At 48.7% G+C, this 12,260-nt stretch overlaps 1 protein-coding gene across 1 annotated transcript; it reads right to left on the minus strand.

Moving 5' to 3' along the window:
• Positions 1-9,389: 9,389 nt before the first annotated feature.
• LOC120673783 (endoglucanase 3) lies at positions 9,390-11,681 on the minus strand. The gene is made up of 2 exons (XM_039954787.1): positions 11,138-11,681; positions 9,390-10,850 (listed from the first exon to the last, which is right to left on the minus strand). The coding sequence occupies exons 1-2, from the start codon at positions 11,567-11,569 to the stop codon at positions 9,783-9,785; spliced, it is 1,500 nt and encodes a 499-aa protein (XP_039810721.1). The 5' UTR covers positions 11,570-11,681; the 3' UTR covers positions 9,390-9,782.
• Positions 11,682-12,260: the final 579 nt, after the last annotated feature.

The raw sequence follows: 12,260 nt of genomic DNA on the forward strand, positions 1-12,260 counted from the left end.
TAGTACCCCTAATTATTGGTCAAAATTTTTGTGCTACTATTACTACTGAAAACCAAACAGGGACCTCGTGGCGCTGCTGCAGGGCAGTGCAGCCCTGACGGCCTGGGTTGTTGTTGTACTCGTCCCGTCCGGCCCCGCCGTTCGTTCAGGGGTCGCACCGCACGCCGCAGCTGCCCGTGACCGTGACCTCATCTCGCTCGTCGGAGAGGAATGGATGGGCATGGGCGTAGGCGTAGCTGCACGCACTGCACTGCACTGCACCGCTGGCTGGTGGCCTGGCATCGAGCACCAGGCTAGATGTTCCTCAAAAGGAGAGAGTCGGAGCGGCACGAGGGGACGGGTGGGGGCACTGGTTCGCCAGCCAGCCAATCCCCTTGAGCCCATACACGCCAGAGTGGACATTGAAGTATTCATGTATAATCCGTCAGGCATTGTACATTTTTCACAGTGGAGAAATCAGTACATGCCGATGCCGTGCGTGCTCAACGCCTCAACCACGTTGCCTGGTGCAATGAAATGGACGTCGGGTGTGTAAACTGGTGTACAGTATCAAGGATGGAAGCCGATGAATTGTACGGATACAGATTCGGATATCTTAGATATTCGTCTCCCTATTTCTTTCCCATTTCCATTCTTTGCGAATTGGATTTACATAGATATATATTCAGATATCTCAAATATTCATTTTTGATATGGCCTTCCGGTTTCCATCTAGAGAACTAGCCTACGCACGGAGAACTGGCAGTGGATTACGTGTTGGTGCGGCCAGACATGCATGCCTGTGAAAGCCATACAGATAGGTAGATTCTTCATGAGTTGGTCACATGCCACTCAGATCGCGCATGCACGGGTCCGGCCCTACTACTTGATGACTTGCATGTCCATCCAGACTAGGCATGCAGATGGTCAGGGTCGGATGCGATGCAGATGCGGCATGGCCTCGCATGGTCTATTGGTCTATGAGCTCTTTGGACCCTGTACACACGCAGGTACGAGATGATAAGCTTCCCATAAGCCAGGACGGCCGCACATTATAGTACTCCTACTAACTACGCGTATCAGTTTAGTTCATTGGCCCCGTTTGGATTCTAGCGTGTTAATAAATAGTGACATTTTGACTACTAATTACAGTGTCAAACAAAGTCAGTTTACAAAATCAACTTCAAAACCCCGCGCTGGTGACCCTGAAGAATGTAATGAGGCCTTTGACCCTGCGATTAGAGGATGATTACTGTAGCATCACTATATCAAATCATCGATTACTTACCGTCATTAGATTCGTCGCGAAAAGTTACACACATCCCTGAAAATGTTTTACAAATTGACTTCATTTACTACTTTATGCATAGAAGATTCTATTATAGAATGGAATAGCGCAGCGTGAATGAAACGAGGCCATTGTCTCCTCCGCGTTCACAATGATAATGCATGCATGCCTCGTTCGTGGTTGGGCTAGAGATGGCAGCGGATCGGGTTCGGTGCGGATATCCACGGGTTTCGGTTTTTCGGGTTTCGGGTTTGGTGTTGGTTTTTCGACCACGGTTTTCAAGTTCGGGTTTGGGTTTGGTTTCGGGTTCGGTTTCGGGTTTTGGTTTCCAACTGTGGATATCCAATGGATATCCGAAATAAATTATTTGGAATTAAAACTCATGTTTTATAATATGTTAATGATAATTTGTTTACTTAGACTATTAAATTTATAGAAAGTTGAGTCATGAAAATATTTATTATTTGTTGCCTCTTGTTTATACATGTGAATATGTGTATATTTATCTGCGGGTTTCGGGTATCCATTCGGGTTTCGGGTATCCATTCGGGTTTCGGGTATCCGCGGGTTTGGTTTTGGTGATAGATTTCCACCCGAATCGGTTTCGGGTTCGGGTTCGGGTTTTGATTTCGGGTTTCGGTTTTGGGTGCACGGAGACTCCACCCGATCCGAACCACCCGACCCGTTGCCATTCTTAGATAGGGCGCTGCTTGCCTGCTTGGCTGACCGGTCACTACTGGCCGGGCAGCAGCAGCAGCTCTCCAGTCCTGCTAGCCTCCTAGGCTAGCTCGTCGCATGCTCTGCGGCGAACCGGTGCGCCGTGGCGTTTCTGCGAAAGAGCTTTGCGGGTGGCAGGACAGCAGGAGAGTAGGAGACGCGCCCTGCCTGCCTGGTGGCTGGTGCCTGCATGCGGTCTCCGGCGGCCCGGCCGCATGCATTAGCAGCCTGACGATCGTCCATTGGCCGCACTTTGGTCCAGTCCATGTGGCTTGCTCAGCATGAACAGGGCGAAGCTGACCAATGAACACAGCGCTACCTAGCGATCCCTACTATACATGAATGTGTGCGCTCCTTTGCGGAGCTAGCTAGCGTCGCGACGATGAAGTCGGGAACATGCATGCTACTTTGCATTGCATGTAAGGATAGAAACGGATCGAATTCGCATGGAATCAGATTCGGATAGTATTTTTTACCATATATTAAATCAAATACGGATATGAATTCGGATATTTTCGGATACGAATGCAAAACAGATGCCTCGGATTCAAATTCTAATTCGGATATTAACTTGATGTATGAGCTAACATTCAGCTATTTTCTTTATTAGTAGTTTTAGATTATAAAACTGTTATACATGTACAAACTAAAGTATAATGATATAATAAACATATCTAATTAAAAATAATTTATTTATCAAAAAATATGTTAATAAATAAATACACAAAAATAAAATTATAAAATAAAAAATATTGCAACAAACATATAAATAATTTTATTATATATAAATAAAAAATATAGAAGTAATTTTAAGATAAAATAAGAATATTTAAAAGTAAATTTAATTGTTTTTATATTTTTATTATAAAAATTAATAATATGGTGGTGAGAAATAAATATAATTTTAAATAGTTTTTTGAATGAAAACAAATAAAGATAGTGTCGGATATTGTCGAATACGAATGTGAAATCGAATAGAGAAAATCAATGAAAATCGGATTCAGATATATCCACTTTACTACCACATTAAATTCGAATACATATACGGATATCTATATTGATGTTTAAGCGGATATGAATATCGAATAATCCGGATATCTGCTCTGTATCGGATACAATGGGTACCAGCCATGAACACAGGGGACGACGATATCGAGCTCATCTTGATTGATGAGTATACTGTAGATGTACGTACTTGTTCACCCCCTCCACCCCCCAACGGTTAACACTGTGGTGTTTGTTTTCAGGGACTTTTTGGTAACTAGGACTTATAAAAGTCCCTTATTAGAACCCAAACAAAAAGACTTCTTGGGATTTTTTCAGCGGCTCCCTCACATGATCCCCCTATTTAATAACTTTAGACCTTGTTTAAGTTCCTGAAACAAACAGATAGAGATTTAACTTTTATAAGCTGGGACTACTACAAATCATAGAACTTTTTTATCCAAACAGGGCGGCCGTGGATCGAGGGCATGCGCAGGCGCACGCGCTAGCCCAGTTTGGGCTGCACGGAGATACGCTAAGGTCGGTCTCAATGGGAGTTTCATAAAAGGTTTTATAGCATTAAATACCATCAATTTTGCTGACATAGTAAGGAGAGAGAATGATAGAGTTTTATGAAATATGAGAAGAGTTTTATCACCATAAAATTTATTTGACACAGTTACATAGTTTAGCAGTTTAGTAACTGTCTCAGTAACCTAATAACTTCCGCACTCTACCAGTGCCCGGCGGCTCGCTGCACCTGAACGCACGCGAGCCCGCCCGGGCCGCCTGCGCCGGTTTACGTGGTGACCAGCGTGCTCCGTCCGTCCATCGAGTCAAACGCGCCGCGCTGACCACGCCCAAATCCCTCCAGCGCGCGCACCGGAGACATTCTCTCTTCTCCCTCTCTCTCACCACTTTGGCGGGAAGGGTTCGTTGGGAGCATCATGAACTAACATCCTATCCGCCTTCAAATTTATCCCCTTTTCTGGCGGACAGGGGCAGCTTTACTTCGGGTTAGTTATCTAGCTACCCAACGAGAGCCGTACTGCACATTCCCGTTCTCCTATGCGGATTAGTAAGAGAGAACTGTAATACGAGTCGCCGTGACCGTGCAGGTCACAGTAAGGAAAGGACGACATGTTGTTTATGCAGAGATGCTGCATTGAAACCGCCATCCGCCATGTGATCCCGCTTTTCAGAGAAACCTAACGAGCAATAGGGTGGCAGGGCTTGCAGCTGACTGCCTCTGAAATCGCTGGGTTAGTTGTCTAGGCTCCTAGGGCCCTGTTTGGTTGCAAAAACCAAAATTCCAAAAAAAAAATCCGGCACCTACATGGAGACTTAAATCTAGACGAAATAAAAAATACATTGCGACTGCTGTCTGTAAATGGCGAGACGAATCTAATGAACCTAATTAGGCTGTAATTAGATGCTAAATTGCTAGAGTAATGATACAGTAATTAACCTCTAATGACGGATTAATTAGGCTCATTAGATTCGTCTCGCGATTTACAGACGAGTTCTGTAATTATTTTTATGATTAGTCTATGTTTAGTACTTCAAATGTATAAAGATGTCTTTTCAAAAAATTTGCATCGCGCAACCAAACACGGCCTAGTATTGTTTTAGATTTCCATGTGGTACCATCAATGCACCAACCACTAGTAACTAGTATTATTATAAACATCTGCGAAGTTTTGCAATATTTTGAAACAAAACTAATTTAGAGATAAATTTTGCTACGCTGTTCTGAAAAGTTAGATTGAAATAATTACGAGAATATTGACGCTGCTCTGAAAGTTTTATCCAAGACGGTACTAATTTTGCGACGCTATTTGGTTTTCCGTACGTCCATAATATTTTGTGAGTAGCATACGCTCGTTACATTAGCTTAGTGAACTTTATCTTATATATTTTGTGAGTACTAAATAACAGTAGCGACTGCGATCACAGTGGCACTTTTCTATATAAAAATCACAGTGAGCTGTGCAACTTTACATCGATCCGCAAGAGATATTTCCTCCTTTCCCCCCTCTCCGACACAATATATTTTGATCTGACACAATTTGACAGTAGTTTTTTGGGAATGCAGGTTGAATTTGATACAAGTAAAGTTTCCTCCCTCCAAACTTATTTCTGATCAACATGAAGGACCTAACCACACATTATACATTTGATTGAATTCTCCATTTCAACCTAACATCTAAGTAGCATATAGAGTTTATATCTTTTTGGGGTCCCTTTAGGACGTAAAATTTCTAAAAGTAAAGAATGGAGGAAAAAAAGGTAGAATTAAAATGCTTGGCACTTATGGAGTGGAAAAGGTCGTGCTGAAATTTAGGTATACTACACAAAGAGAAGTTTCCATGAGGCTAGCTAACTTTGATTTTCTTTTAAATTGAAATGGATCCATTTGTGTCATTGACATTTTACTTATACTAGTTCATATGCCCGTGTGTTGCAATGGTTATGTTATCGTACTATAGAGCTATATATGATTTGTGAAAGTGCAATAGAAATAGAGCATAAATGTGAAAGATATGAGCTTCGAATAGTCACAGCCTCATAAGTTTTAGTCTTTCAGGGTCACCGAATATTATTATTAAAATAAGTTGTGGGTTAATTATTCATAGAAAGGTCAGCGATGCAAACAATGTTCAATTGTAGGCTAGCATGCTCCAATCGGTTTCATGGTCATACAAGGGAGTAGTTAAATACAAACAATATCTTTCTACCTGAAGAGGATAGTATGCACTATCAAAAACATCAATCTATCAGAAACGATCCGGGATCCGTAAGGTGATCCCGACCCCAGTATCATTGTGATAGTCCCTGGATGAGACAATATCACATACAGATTCATCATTTCAAGCAATATCGAAGTCATACCACTTAAACAGTACAAATATGGGTTTAATTATTACATAAATTCTGGGGATTCAGTATGGTTCTCCCATTACAAGCCCGCCGGGCTAGATTCTCAGAGCAAGCAGAAAGCGACAGCGGAACTAAGTCATCAAGGCCTCCATCTTCGGGACTCCTCCTCCACAAGCAGACTTGAGCGTAGCCCGAGCCTCAGTCATACCATTCGTCGTCATTGGTGTCGAACTCCTCATCGGATCCTGCATCTTGCCAAGCTATCCCCAAGGACGAGATAGATTCACATCACCATCTGTATGCAAGCTTAGTGGATGCATCGGTATAAAATTATAGCCAAGGAAAGGTAAGGGGTTTTCTATGCATAAAAGTACCTTAGCTACATACACAACTCATCCATCATCCCATCACGGGCTGTTCCGGCATTCCGGACTCTCGGATCACTCACACCTCTAGGCATTCCCACTCACTTAGTCGGTACGAGAACTCCCTCTCCTCGCACCTTAGCTGCACACCGGCAGGAAAACACTACTAGGGGGAGGTAGAAGTTCAGTAACACTACTCTAGTTAGTGAAACCGGATCAAGAGTCGTACATGACCGATTACACGGCTATACATATAGTTTTACACCCTGCAGGGGTTGTACACCTAGACCCACTCGAATCGTAGCCAGTCGGGAATGACCCTCCCGGATAACGAGACAACGGTCTACTATCACGAAACTAATGGCTACGGCCACCATCCTGCTTTCTAGGGTCTGGGTACGATCTCCTGTGAGAGACCGTCCCGGAACTGTGAAGCCTCTCTCTGTTGTATCGGGGTTTGTGAGGACCAATACCCCTTCACGTCAGTATTGACCCTCCCCTGCACTGATCTCTATCCTCCTGCAGGCTTGGTGCCGCGAGTAGCTAGCTCGGACCAGATCCTTCCTCATAAAGGATAAGTGGTGTGCACGTAGACAACATTCTGTCACTAGGTCCAGCTAACTCGATCCTTACTTGCCGAACGAGCATCTTCGTCACAAGTGCGTCTCCGCCACAACGGTCCGTGAATGGCACCCATTACAGGTATTGCCCCTCGTACACCTTCCCTACGCTACCACAGATCGCGAAGGATCAGTTTCGCCATCAGGAACACTTGTACCTGCCAATGTACTTGTAGGGCATGCCCAACACATGCCCCTAGCCCTCGATCAGCGATCGAGTTAAGTTGTTCGCTCCCACAGTATAACCCTATCCACCTTCTTCTTATATAAAGCACCCTACTCATGCCAAGAATATATCCATATCCCAGTATCCCACTCATAAACAGTACACTCATGTTCTCCTAATCATGTAAGGGTGGAGTAGGTGGTCAAGGAGTAGGTATATAAACAGGTCATGCAGGTTCACTCAACAGTATATAAAGCGATAGCAGATCTAGCATGGCGGAGGCCAGGCACGATGCCAGCGGGGTTAGGGCAGCGATCGGCGTCGGGGCTCCTGCAGGCGGCACACAAAGTGTATGGGGTGTCCTAGGGTTACCTTGGGTTCGGCCATGGCGGCTCAGGCTCACTGGAGCAGAGGGGAGGCGGAGAGGAAGGTGCGGAGGTGGGTGCTCACCGACGGGCTTGGGGACGTTGGGGCTTGGCGTAGTGGCGAGGTAATGCAAGTGCGTTGAAGCTGTGTCGTGCCGCGCAGCTACGTCGATGACGATGTACGGGCGCAGGCTCGGCAGAGGATCTCCGGCGACAACGGCTCCTTCTTCTCCTTTACTCTTCCTCTGTTTCTCCCCTCTTCTCCCAATTTCGGCGGTGGTGCGAGAGGAAACCCTAATTGGGCTCTAGGGTTTCGTAGTGGCGGCGCCGGGGGTTCTTATAGGCGTCGGCAGGGACTCCGGCGGGCACGGGCGTCGAGGATTGCCCGGCGGGTGGCGGTTCGCGGCGCGGGGTACATGGCGAGCATCCAAGGGTACTCTGTTCCGGGCTCGGGCTTGTGCGCGGGATGTGGCCGACCGGGGGCGCAGGCGGTGGCGTCAGCGGGGCAGGCGATGTCAGGCGGCAGGCGGAAAAGCGGCGGAGGCGGGGGCAAGCGAGCGGCGCAGCCAAGGAAGAAAGAATGGGGAATAGTTCCCCCAAGTTAAAACACAACAGAAATGATCTGCTCTTTATAAATAGAATAAAAATATCGATAAAGATATCTGGTATGATGTCATGCAAGATTGAATTTTACGAAGTTCCTATACGGTCGGAAAGGATCTGGATCTCATACGGGAATCTCAGGTACTAGGCTTCTGCATCATCTCGGATTCCTTCCGTAGAGTGATCGACCTCATTTATACGGCAGAGCGGTTGGGAAGTTAGGGTCCGATGGAACGCAAAAACTTTTTGTGTTGGAATGTTGCTAATTTGAAGTCTCATTAGATTCGTCTCGCGATTTACAGCCCATCTATGCAAAAAATTTTGTAAATAGACTTCATTTAGTACTCCATATATGTGTCGAAATATTCGATGTGACGGCTTTTTTGCGTTTACGGGGTTTATGGGGTTTATAGAGTGGGAAGACCTTAGGCCCTGTTTAGTTCCCACCCGTAAACACAAAAACGCAAAATTTTGCGAAGTAATCTTGCTAATTTGAAGTACTAAATGAAGTCTATTTACAAAACTTTTTGCATGGATGAGCTGTAAATCGCGAGACGAATCTAATGAGCCTACTTAATTCATGATTTGCAATAGTGATGCTACAGTAACCATCTACTAATTATTAATTAATCATGAATTAATTAGCATCATTAGATTCGTCTATTCGATTTACAACCCATCTGTGCAAAAAGTTTTGTAAATAGACTTCATTTAGTATTTCAAATTGGCAAGATTGTGTCGAAAAAAAATAATCGTTTACATCCCGTGGAACTAGAGGGCCTTAGTTACGCATGGGGCACAGCCATGCGGGTCACGCGAGCCCCCAGGCCCCCAACCAACCATGGAACAGTATTTCGAGTTGAGCTCAAAGCCTGGCAGCCAGATTTTTTATTATAAAAAAACACATCTTGCCTGCCTAAACGTCACACAAGCCCACAAAAGCCCTGGACAATGCACGCTACTGGCCTTATTTGGTTTTTTCTAAAATGGGCTAGAACACATTTGGACCGCTAATTACGGTGTCAAACAAAATCAGTTTACAAAACCAACTTCAGAACTCCGCGCTAGGAACCCTAAAGATTCTAATGAGGCATTTGACTTCGTAATTTGAGGATGATTACTGTAGTATGACTGTAGCTAACCATCGATTAATTACTGTCATTAGATTCGTCGTGAAAAGTTACACCCATCTCTAAAAAGATTTTGCAAATAGACTTCATTTAGTACTACATGCATACGAGATTCTTCTCTCGAGAAACGTGTGGGCTAGCAACTCTAGAATGGAGGCGCCGAACCAAACAGGGCCACTGTATACATTGCTGCCCGGTTGACGGTCCATGACAAAGGACGACAAAGTGCTCAATGCTTACAGCAGCTGAGATGACGTGAGCCTCGCCGTTCCTGCTTTCTGTGGCTGTCCTCTGTTGAAACGGTTAAGGATACTGTTTCATTGGTGACCTAGTACAATGTAATGCCTGGCAAAAAAAAAAAAAATAAAGAGACGAAAATGTCGCTGAATAAAGCTGAATGGACTAGTGGCACTTAACAGAATCAATTGGAGTTGCGAGATGCAACCATAGCAGTAGCAATACACACTTGGGGTGGAGCACACATTTTGGTGTCACCCCGGTACATCAACCCGATCACACTACGGCGTGCTTAGCACCTAGTAGTGTCAATGATAACAAATCAAGACCCACAAGCGAAGCGCCCTTGGTTTTTTGTTGCTTGCACTGGGGTCCTCCTCGATCCAATCACGATCAACTCCCACTCTAATTAACCCCTCCACTAATCAATCAATCACGAGGCGGGCAGCTAGAGCTGACCGTAGGAGTGCGCGAGGTACGCGAGGGCGCCGACGAGCGGCGCGTTGATGTAGGTGGCCGGCTCCGAGTGCTCGTGGTCGCTGCGCTGGTCGGGGAACCTGTCCTGCAGGTCGGGGCCCCCCACGACGGCGCCGACGAGCACGTTCGGGTTGGCCCCGCCGGCGTACAGCGCGGCGAACCCCTGCGAGCACCCGATCCGCCCCGGGTGCGCCGCCACCGACGGCAGCGACGACGCGCGGTGGTGGACGCGACGCGGGTAACGCGCCCCGTACCCGACCATGTACGACATCCCCGCCGGGTTGCTCCCCAGCAGGTAGTCCACCTGCCGCCGCGCGATGGCGCGCAGCCGCTGCGGCGTCACCGCGCCGCCGCCGCCGCAGCTCACCGTCTGCCTCGCGAAGGCCAGGTACTTGGCGTAGGTGAGCAGGAGGAAGGCGCTGGAGGTGACGTACTGCATGTTGCTGTCGCTGAGCTTGAACAGCAGGCCGCCGCGGGTGTACTGGGTCTGGTCCGTCGGCGTGCCGGGCACCATGGAGCAGACGAAGGCGTCGGCGTGGGCCTTGTACTCGCGCAGGGCGCCCAGGCGCTGCACCAGGAACGCCTTGGCGATCAGGACCCGGGCGCCGGCGTGCTTGTTGTCCCACCCGAACGTGTTGTCCGCCTCGCCGGCGCCCAGCACCTGGCCGTTGGCCTGGATGTAGCTCAGGTACGCGGGGCTCCGGGTGGCGCGGTGCAGCCACGCCGCGCCCCACAGGAGCTCGTCCTGGTACCCGGAGTAGGAGCAGTAGTAAGGGCACACGTCCGCCGCCAGGCCCGTGCTGTAGGAGCCCCGGTGCCTGTCCGCGAACGCGAACACCCTCTTGGCCCGGGCGAGGAGGCGGCTGGCGTAGGCCGGGTCCGACTTGCGGAAGACGAGGGAGGCGGCGGCGAGCGCGGCGGCCGTCTCGGCGGCGACGTCGGAGCCGGGGGTGCCGGGGTCCACCTTGTACACGGTGCGGGGGGTGTCCATGTCCTCCGGCCGCTCCCAGCACGCGTGGTCCTTGGTGGCGTCGCCAACCTATGTATGTATGATGACGAGAGATCGATCAGCTCAATGGCTGGACCTGGACGCGCCCCACCAGTGCACAGTCCAAGCACACCGCTTGCAAAGTTCAGTGTCCACATGGTGTGTGTGCGTGTGAACGCTGAACCTTGCAGGTACAGGGATTTGTTTTTTCTTAGTAAGTACTCCTCTTTACACAAGATCTTAGTAAGTACTACTAGATTCTTAGCATGAGTGAGTGAGTGAGTGAGGATTCTGTTTGACCGTGAGGAAAGAAGAAGAAGAAGAAAGCAGAGGCTTGCCTGGACGTAGATGGTGTCCGGGTGCGCCGTGGCCTTGAGCAGGTAGTCGGCGCCCCAGCGGACGGCCTCCCTGGCGTGCTGCAGCTCGGCCTTCATGAGCCCGCCGAACTCCACCACGCTCCACGCCAGCATCGTCATGCTGAACGCCATCGGGAACCCGAACTTGACGTTGTCGCCGGCGTCGTGGTACCCGCCCACGAGGTCCACCGTGGCGGAGGCGCCGTCCTTGAGGCCCGAGTCCCGGCGCCAGGACATGCGCTGCGACGGCGGCAGCCTGCCCGACCGCTGGCCCTCGAAGAAGAGGATGGACTTGGCGAGCGCGTCCCTGTAGTCGTGCGCGGCGGGGCCGTGGTGCCCGCGCCCGGCGATGGCGTCGCCGGGCAGCCGCGCGAGGAGGAGCGCCAGCACGAGCGCGCAGAGGAGGCGAGCCATGGCCACCGCCGCCGGAGCTCTTCGCCCACTGGACAATGACGGGCCGGCGCCGCTCGCCGCCGCGCCTACTGGCTGGCTGGCTGGCTGGCCTGGCTCACTGAAGCGAGCTCGCTTGCTCACTGGCTGCCAATGGGCACTCGCCGCGCTGCTTTTAAAGGCGCGCCACTGTTTCGCGCCGTATATTTATTGTCGTTTCCTTTTTCGGTTTTGGGACGGCCATTACTTTTTCTCAGGGCCGCGTGCCCCGAGAGGCGAGAGCCGCGGCGGCGCAGCTCCGCTCAGCTCCTTCACATGGACATGGGGGCATGGCCGCTGCCCGGCGCCAGCGCGAGCACGAGCGAGCTTAGCAGTGACAGTGAGCACTGAGCTCGAGCTGCTTCCTTCAAGGCTTCAAGCAAATGGTATGGTACCGTGCCGTCAGAAGCAGTACAGTTTTTCTTGTTTTTTAAGATCATTTCGGCGCGTGAAAACATGGGATAAGCTACAAAGATGACGCCGCCCTGCAAATGCGTGGTTGAATGCCGGCAGTTTTCGGAATTTAGGCTGTCTGTCCTCGTCATATTTTAAATTCATTTTATAAAAAATATATTTTATTCTGATCATCAATATTTTCTCATCTACATTCAGTTTTTCTACACTCGTTCGTACTGTATAGACATCCTCTATACTAACTCCCGTATGTCAGTCTCTT

The sequence above is a fragment of the Panicum virgatum genome, chromosome 5N (genome assembly GCF_016808335.1).
Source record: "Panicum virgatum strain AP13 chromosome 5N, P.virgatum_v5, whole genome shotgun sequence".
NCBI lineage: Eukaryota > Viridiplantae > Streptophyta > Magnoliopsida > Poales > Poaceae > Panicum > Panicum virgatum.

Coding starts and splice junctions, on each gene's coding strand:
- LOC120673783 (XM_039954787.1), bottom strand. CDS start 11,569: ATGGCTCGCCTCCTCTGCGCGCTCGTGCTGGCGCTCCTCCTCGCGCGG. Junction 10,851..11,137: donor CGGACACCATCTACGTCCAG/GCAAGCCTCTGC, acceptor ATACATACATAG/GTTGGCGACGCCACCAAGGA.